General features: G+C 44.2%; 1 protein-coding gene across 1 annotated transcript in view; it reads right to left on the reverse strand.

Moving 5' to 3' along the window:
* The window catches only part of LOC134460642 (low-density lipoprotein receptor-related protein 1B-like), a 573784-nt gene that overhangs the window by 350757 nt on the left and 213027 nt on the right, over nt 1-10000 (reverse strand). Inside the window, exon 3 of the mRNA XM_063212999.1 lies at nt 1365-1502. Coding sequence (XP_063069069.1) covers nt 1365-1502 — 138 coding nt within the window. The remainder of the gene's footprint in view (nt 1-1364; nt 1503-10000) is intronic.

The following is a 10000-nucleotide window of genomic DNA, read 5'->3' on the forward strand; positions in this document are numbered from 1 at the left end:
GCATATAGGGTGGCACTGGACCTGCGGGCCTGCCCTCTGTGCCAGCCTGGGTGTCAATCCTCTTTGGCCACAGTGCCATGCCTCATGTCCAGTGAGGAGCTCAGATCAAAGGGTGGCTGATGGGATCATCCTCCATACCCCACACCACAACATGGCCACCCCCCACCACATGCTGCCCCCAACAAGCCTTCACATGGCAGCCCAGGGCCCACTGTATTACAAGATCACACACATGCACACACATGCCCACACCAAGATTTCCCCCTGCGCACACATACACATGAATGTAAGAATTAGCATGCACACACACACACGCACGCACGCACACACGCACATACGCACACACACACACTCCCCGCATATCCAACATGTTCTGACACATTGCGTAAAGGTCACCCATGTTGGCCTGGTGGCATAGCAGTGTGTAGTTTTGGCACTGTGTAGCGTGGCACTGTGGGTCCAGTGAGGTCGGGCATCGCTCCACACCATCTCCTGCTGACTCTGCATTGTCATGCTGCCCAGTGCTTACACGGCCTCCACCTGTCCACCCCAATACAAGTGTACAGTACAGCACCACAAAAACAATGTCTGCTCAGCATTGCACTCCGAACTAGTAACCAACTAAGACCTACTGTACTGTGCTGTAAGTAACAGTAATCTGTGTTCCAATAATGCAAGTGTGAACGTGAAGTGAAAGCCCACAAACTCCCATTGTCATTGTGACCCAGCACTCCACAGCACACAAGTGTTCACTGCACACTACACACAGCGAAATTGCATTTATGCCTCACCGGTGCAACTGACTGATGTATCCACTATTTATTTATTGATTAATTGCTACAAATTCTGATTTAGGTCCTCCTCACATACTTAGATATTATACTATCACTGCACAGCACCACTAAGCAGGACTTGAGGAGTTCATATTACACAACTGTTATCAGTCTAATACACTGTAGCCTACTGTTCCACCACACCTTTACAAAGCAGCAAAAAGAAGTGATACTCCACAACATAGTCCCTCTTTTCACTTGAACCCAGGGCCGGCCCGAGGCATAAGCAGACAATGCAATGGCTGAGGGCCCCCAAGCCATCAGGGCCCCCCTCACTTGTGCAAGTAAATTAACCTTATGAAACATGATGCTGAGTCGGTGATGGTATGTGGGGAGGGGAGTACATTTTGCCTATAGGGCCTCATAAAGGCTTGGGCCGACCATGCTTGCACCACGTACGAACAAACATACAAACCAGGCAACCAAGCAAGAGTAATGACACAAAAAACGGTATGAGAATGAAATACATGTTGACAAGGCACAATCTAAAAAGAGTAAGACCACAAATACAATAAATATACATGTGCTTACCTCTACAATGCACTCCTTCATCGAAGCCATCTGGGCAGTCTTTTGCTCCGTTGCAGAGCTTGTTGAAGTGGATGCACTTTCTCGTGCCGATGCACTGTATGTGGTTCAGTGGACACCGTACAATCACCTCTGCCGCACCTGTACGAAAAACAACAAAATAACAACCAACAGGTTAGTAAAACAGTTCCATATTTCAGTGGTTCAAGTAAATCAAGAGGGCTACGCGACCCCCTGTGGATCTTTGGCGACCCATAAGGGGGGTCCCGACCCATAGGTTGGGAACCACTGCCATATTTGATAGCTTGCATGAACAGCCTTATGTGACGGGGGTGGTCCCGCACGGTTCGTCCCCCTCGGGGACGCGAAACTGCCACCTCGTCAACTACATCGGTTCGGCAATGGGAGGTACAGTACCAGGCTTGTACGAAATTCCGAATGGAAAGAATTTCAATTCAAAATAATGCCATAATACGAACACTAGGTGGTGCCATTACCTTGAATTTCTTTTAATTTAAGCTACACCACCCATTGAAAGTACATAGAACACCACCACCTAGTGTTCATATTATGGCATTACTTTGAATTGAAATTCTTTCCATTCGGAATTTCGTACAAGCCTGTACAGTACGAGTGCGCTGAGCTAAAGGGCAAGTCCGTTAGCCCAATGCTACCACACTGTATTGAGGCTTCGGGAGGGAGGTTTATTAACGTTCCATGACACAGTGCTAGTTGGCCTCCGTTACACTTATCCAAGCCATAATACATGCTTATTGGAGTCTCCATGTCAGGGCTCCATTGTGTGGCGTGGTATCACTGCGTGCTCCTTTTGGGTCAACTGTGACCTCACACTACTTGATTTACCCTATCTACAGCCAATGAGCGTCTCCCCATTGAGATGGCTCCCTAATCTCACGCTAAGAACCGGCGACATAGGTAAACATGTACTAATGTTATTTGAGTCTCCATGTCAGGGCTCTTTGTGTTGCGTGGTACACTGCATGCTACTGTTGGGTCAACTGAGTTGTCACACTACTTGATTTACCCGATCTACTGAGACCTCTGCTTTTCACATTGCTTCCACACTTTCCCTCACAGACACAAATGAAAAGAAGTATAAATAATAATTGAAGAGTTCAGATGCAAAACCCCCTAACTCCATTTCTGAAGACCTGCGCTTCTATATTTTTAGAGAATTCCGTTGTTGGTTTGGTTTACATTCATGTACTTGATAATACATATAAATAGTTATATTACATAAATAAAATACAAAAATAAGCTATTTTAATAGCTTTGTATTAAATAAAAATGAATTAAGATTATTTTCTGAAAAGGCACTTTTGCATCTGAACTCTTCAAGTGTGCCTCTCTCTGAGAGGGTTAAGGATGTGGACTTCACAGCTCTAAAATTGGTCCCTTTCATCTACCACTTCTCCACAATACAGCTGTGTACTGCAGGTTCACTGTTTGGCCTTTTTTTTCTTTCATTTAGCCTTTTACGCAGATACAGCCTTTCTTTGTGCACTGTGACTTCAGGGAACTGGCAATAGATACAGCACTTGATTTATTTTTATAATACATACAAAAACAGCCAGAATAGTTATTTTAAAGGTCTAGACTGTTGTCTCTAAAACTGTTGCTCACATCAAAGTCAAAATATTGGTGATGCATTTTGTGGCCTACATTTGGACCGAAGCAATATTGAATATTGAGTAGAGAACAGGCAAATGGTTGCTTTTATATTTGGCACAGAGAAGATACAAGTTTAAAAATACCACATTCACATTTAACAAAAGCGAACTAAATCAAGGAAGTGGAGAAGTTAAATATTGTTATACACAAACACATATATAAAGTATATATCATGTGCAAATGTGTTTGAATTATGTAATACACGTACAGCTAAGGGGTAGGCTAGGCCACATCCAGTAAGAACACCATGTATCATCTAAAATCTTAAATGCCTTTGACGTCCACACGCTCACATGTCCATAAAACACATGTTGCCTCCGAATGAATGAATGGCTTAGAGTAGCTTTTATGAGAGCTGTCTGGCTTTTGATTGGCTATAATGAAATGAGCATGACTTCTCAGAATTCCGGAACCCGACAGGAAAATAAACAAAATGGCCGCCCAGACATGAGGTCAGTCTGCTCTGCTCGGCCCTGCCTCACCCCGGGTAGCTTGATGGATTGGGCTGGTCAACAGCCGCAGTCTGATGCCTTTATGAAACCACTCTAATGAACTGCCGCTGTGTGTGTGTGCGCGTGCGTGCGTGTGTGTGTGTGTGTGTGTGTGTGCGTGTGCGTGTGCGTGTGTGTGTGTGTGTGTGTGTGTGTGTGTGTGTGCGCGTGCGTGTGTGTGTATGTGTGTGTGTGTGTGTGTGTGTGTGTGTGTGTGTGTTTGTGTGTGTGTGCGCGTGCGTGTGTGTTTGTGTGTGTGTGCGTGTGTGCGTGTGTGTGTGTGTGTGTGCGTCTGAGAGACATGCCCTTGTTTGCCAGCCCTTCCCTCCACACCACACAGCTCACAAGCTCCACTAATAATAACAACAATAATGCGCTTTTTTCCAGATGATTTAGCAATGCTCACAGAAGCACTCTGTGGTCAAGTGACGTGATCGAGCTGCGGGCGAGCCAGTGCAGTCTGTGTCAATTACCAAGTAGAGCATTAAGGACTCAATCAGCTTGGAATAAACAGCAGTTTTTCATTAGGGAGTAAAACAAGGCATGAAAAAAAACACTGTGGTTATATTTGCAAGCATGGACGTATTCATTCATTCATTCATTCATTCAAAATAGGAAAATGTTAATGTGCTTGAGAACATGACATTAATGCAAAATAATAAACTAATTTGTACTAGTATGTCCAAAGTACACTAAGTTTTGCAGGCAGCTAAAAATGTCTATTTCTGAAAATTCCAAACGTTGGACATGGAGAAGATGTATGAGAAGTGCAATTGAATGCTTAGGATTTGATGGTGGTTGCAAGTGAAAAATGCAAAACTTGTGAATGTGCACCATAGATTCTGTAAAAACACTGCTAAAAATATTACACAGTGCACCTTTAAAGCGCCATGTGTTAATTCAATTCTCCATTTACAGTAGTTCAGTAGTAATGTGGTTTCTTTATCAAAACTTGCTCTCCATACTGATTAATGCTACTTTCAGTGCAATTCAAGGTCAACCCATTATGACTATCCTTGACATTAGGACTGCTTGTGCTACCTCAATTGAGCTGTAAGGTGATTTGAGTCTGATGGAAAAGTATTTCTGTGCTTCCTTTTTCTTCCTACTTCCCAAAACACCCTTGAGCCTGCACTCCAGGCCCAAGGATATGTGATATTAAGGACAGCCAGAAGTAAGTGACCTTACAGTTGACATGTTCTTACAACAATTAACCAACAGACTCAATTTGTGTTTTATGCTGAATATTACGTCTCAAGGAAGCATGACTTGAAGATACAGTAACATTACACAAGACAGCTAGTGACACCTAGTCGCACCTTTCCACACCTTTCTTTTTCGTCCATAAATAACTGTGACCTTGTTTTGAAAACCCTTTTTGCCAGCCGGATGGAGGAGTGAGTTAGTAATGTCCCCTAACATCTCAGGGCCATCCCAATCTTCATCCCCATCCTCATCCTCACACGAATCATAGCTATCATCAGCTTTATGAATGAGCTTCTGAGATGGCGATGGAGCCCATTTAACATTGGCCTCCCTGAGAGTGTTATGAGTATGGCTTAGAGCCTGCCTTATCTTAATTAGCATTCACCTCTACACTGTGTAACGCAACACGTTTAGAGTGTGAGAGCAATGTTGACGACACGGCTCTCGCTGAGGATGCTAATGAGGCCGTATGGAGAAGACACAGAGGGAGAGAGAGGAATCTGAATGATCTAAATCTGAATATGTTAATTAACAGCAAATCAGCTAATTAAATTGTAAAAAAACACCTCAGAAAATACGTAGAATATCTAAAAAGGTACAAAATGCCTTGCATTCCCTGGAAAAACTTGGAATGAATGAACAAATTAATAAATTAATATAGGATAAATAAATGGATCAATACAACCGATACAATCGATACAAACATAAACAAATGATGAATAAACAAACATCCCCCCTTGCCTCCATGTGATTCTCAATTGGCCTGGTTAGCAGTGTACTATAGGTGGCATATTCAATGCCATTGTCACAGCCCCTGTCACCAAGTGACATTACCCTCCTCAGAAAACGCCATTGTCATCTCGTCCTGCTTCATTTATATGCCACTTAGTGATCGACGCCTTATCTAATTAAGGGGAAGACAGGAAAAGAGAGACAGAGAGACAGTGTGTGTGTGTGTGTGTGTGTGTGTGTGTGTGTGTGTGTGTGTGTGTGTGTGTGTGTGTGTGTGTGTGTGTGTGTGTGTGTGTGTGTGTGTGTGTGTGTGTGTGTGTGTGTGTGTGTGTGTGTGTGTGTGTGTGTGTGTGTGTGGGCATGAATATTCAGCAGATCGTGAGGGCCCTGTGCAATGCAGCACAGATGGTTCCTGTCCTGTTCCACTGAGGCATGATGGGAAACGCGGTCCCAGCAGGGATACATACATCATCATCTTATGCCACGCTATATATCATCATCTCATAAACATGGTGACAGGACGTATTACTAGAATGACTGTTTCGTAAAAAAATATGTCTTATCTTTCTCCTTCGATGGCGAAGATTACTTTTTAGTTGGAGGAAAACAGATAACAAAGAAAGAAAGAAAGAAAGAAAGAAAGAAAGAAAGAAAGAAAGAAAGAATGAAAGAACGAAAGAAAGAAAGAAAAAGCCAACGAACGACAGAGCGAGTTAGCCAGAGAGAGAGAGAGAGAGAGAGAGAGAGAGAGAGAGAGAGAGAGAGAGAGAGAAAGACAGAAGAAAAAAAACTACACCCATCACAGCATCTCTGTGTCCTTCTCAGACAATGAGTGAGGCCAACTGGGCATGCCAAGTCGACTGCAGCATAAAAGCCTGTGTGGGACTCTGTGAGTCTGCAGGATCAAACCGTATTTAACATGAGTGCAATTAAGCCACTAAGGGGGTCAGATAAACAGGAACAGCACTGCATTCAAATGCAGCCAGAAGCCCCATCAGCCCCCCAGAGATACATGAAGGTACGGGCAGGCAATTACTGCCAGAGAGAGCTGGAAGGGAAGAAACGCACACAAACACACACACCTCTCTGCAAGGTTTGTGAATTCACATGAGTGTACTCACACAAGCACACACACTGTATGTGTGTGCATGCATACTTCGCAGCATGTGAGTGTGTGTATTGTCTCCCTCTTGTATTCATTTTAAGAGGCCTAGCCTTCAAGGGCACGTCAACCTTGTGTAGCCTCCATGGTAAATGCTAATGCTAATACCAGCCTTCAATTAAGCTACACTACACACATGCACGCACGCACGCACACACGCACACACTCACACACACACACACACACACACACACACACACACACACACACACACACACACACACACACACACACACACACACACACACACACACACACACACACACACACACACACACACACACACACACACACACACACACACACACACACACACACACGTACATCAGCAGTCTGGTAAAGCCAACATGGGATATGCTAATGCTAATATAGCCTTCAATTAGACACCAGTGAGCATTCCTCTCCCAACACACACTACTACTCACAAGCTAACACCCACACTCCATAATGCACACACTACAGTCGGTACCCACTAGTACACATCCACACGTCCACATACGCATTACGCACTGTTACGAACACGATAGCCTAGTACACACACGTACGCACGCAGGCATGCAGGCACGCAGGCACGCAGGCATGCACACACACACACACACACATACACACACGCGCGCACAAGCACACACACACACACACACACACACACACACACACACACACACACACACACACACACACACACACACACACAATCAAATGTTTTGCAAGCATACAGCAAGCATACCAATCAGCAGGCAAACACACGCACGCACGCACGCACGCACGCACGCACGCACGCACGCACGCACGCACGCACACACGCACGCACGCACACATGCACGAACATGCAAGCGCATGTGCACGCGCACACACACACACACACACACACACACTCAGGCAAGCATACCAATTAGTGTGCTGTGCTCGCCCTCATACAATGCAACCCTTTAGCAGGCCTGGCTAGCCTGACACTATTGTGGACTTTTCATTAACTTCCATGTACAGAGGGCCAGACCCAAGACAAGCCTTCATCTCTCTCTCTCTTTCTCTTTCTCTTTCTCTCTCTCTCTCTCTCTCTCTCTCTCTCTCTCTCTCTCTCTCTCTCTCTCTCTCTCTCTCTCTCTCTCTCTCTCTCTCTCCCTCCCTCTCCCTCTCCCTCTCCCCCCCCCCCTCTCCCTATCCGTCACAGGTTCTTAATTAAAGAATGGTAATATTTACCTGAGCTTTCTGAGTAGGTTAGGTCATCTGCCACAAGCCAGTGTAGATCCTGCTGCTTCATAAGTATGTGCAATATAGGCCTTAAGGGAATAGGCCTTTTTCCTTCGAGGAGCAACTTCAAATTTCTCCAAGGACCATAAAAGTCCTCCAAGTACTATGAATACACACCAGGATTTCCCCCACTTCCTCCACTTCAGGCCTACTGTATTTTGAAGGCAGCCACCTTTAAAACAGACCACACCTTCTCAAGGTGCCCTGAATATACTTTGTAACTGAATTGTATTGCAAATGTAATTTCTTCTAAAATTTCCTTTAAAAAATGTCATATTTCATGTGAAGCTGCATAATACTAAGCTATCTTCCTGAATCAGCATCATCCTATTCTCATTGTCAAATCACTGCATGCTGAGCTGACGATCCCGCCTACATCACTAACGCATCCTTTAACCAGAGATGTTATAGACAGAGATACGTCATTCTAGTTCATTTATGTTCTGTCGGGTGAATGCCTCTTTAGGAGACCTTCGGTTAGGAGACCTTCGGAGTCCTGAGGTTGAGAATAAATGTCCCCTTAGCACTGCAGATGACGGTAGCGCACTTCTCGTGCAAACACCTCAAAAATAGAAGAAGAAGGAGGGGACAACGCCCCCTTAGGAGACCCAACTTGAGCACACTCTATTGCATCGGGTGGGCGGGTTTTGAAGCCTCTTTATTACTCCACCCTCTTGGCTTTAACTATCAGCCAATGGATACTCAGTTGTGATTCTTTAAAAAAAATATCCGGTCTAACGCTGCTCTCTGCTGTCAATGAACTTAATTCAGTGTCAATAAAAGTCAATGTTTTTCATACCGAGTCTTTAAGGCAGAAATTGGATATTGGACAAATTAGACAAATTGGACATGATTGCTAGCAGCAACATGAAAACTATCAAGCTATTTATTTTAGGAAGAGTGGATTTCGTTGAACTTTATTTGGTATGAAGTCAACATTTGATTATTTACAGTGCAAATTTCAGTGGACTAACCCTACCAAACATAACCATTTTATATTGGTCAATATATGAAGCATCAGTGCAAGTGCAGTGAAGATCCCGGCATTCCAGACTCCATCCATTTTAGGAAGGAGTTAGTACAGCATGTGATTTGGTTGTAGTATAACTGGTATGAAGACAACATTTGATTATTTACAGTGGACTAACCATACCAAACATGACTACTTTAGTCTATATATGAGGCATCAGTGCAAAAGCAGGTCAGGTTTTGCATTCCAGACTCCTGTACTAGTGCATTCTAATGAGCTGTTGCTGCTGCTGTGGTGTGCTGTTCTGTTCAGGCCCAGTGCACACAGTCATCATGACAGCCAAGCTAGCCCACCTCTCATATAGTCCACCTCTCATATATTCTTCACTGGAATTCTTATGTTTGCTTAAATATGCAGCAGGCCAAATTGGTATTCCCAACACAGCAGAGCAGTGATTCTTAATCTTGAGCTACTGAACCAAGACTGGATGGCAGAAGACTCAATGCTCATTATATAACATGGCGATAGCTCCCATTGGGTTATACGTTGGCCTTTATGGTTTGCTAGAGCCGTCCTCTGTTTTCTTGACCTATTGTCCACCTCTCATATATTCTTCACAGTAATTTCAATGTTTGCTGTTTGCGTGAATATGCAGCAGGTAAAATTGGTATTCCCAACACAGACGCAGAGCAGAGATTCATAATCTTGAGCTACTGAAACAAGACTTGATGGCAAAAGACTCAGTGGCATACTATGCTCATTAGAGATGATGGTAATGGCTCCCATAGGGTTATATAGTACATAGGCCTCCATGGTTTGGTACAACCGTCTTTTATGTCCTTGATCTATTGCCCATTACCCAGCACCACTCTGTGTTTCTATGGTACAGTACTGTGTCACAGGGAAAGGGGAATTAAATGGTTTCCATTGGGATGAGAAAAATGCCTTATGCATACAGTTAAATAAACCCATGTACACACACACACACACAAACACACGCACGCACGCACGCAGGCACACACACACACACACACACACACACACACACACACACACACACACACACACACACACACACACACACACACACACACACACACACACACACACACACACACACACACACACACACACA

The sequence above is a fragment of the Engraulis encrasicolus genome, chromosome 13 (genome assembly GCF_034702125.1).
Source record: "Engraulis encrasicolus isolate BLACKSEA-1 chromosome 13, IST_EnEncr_1.0, whole genome shotgun sequence".
Taxonomy (NCBI): Eukaryota; Metazoa; Chordata; class Actinopteri; order Clupeiformes; family Engraulidae; genus Engraulis; species Engraulis encrasicolus.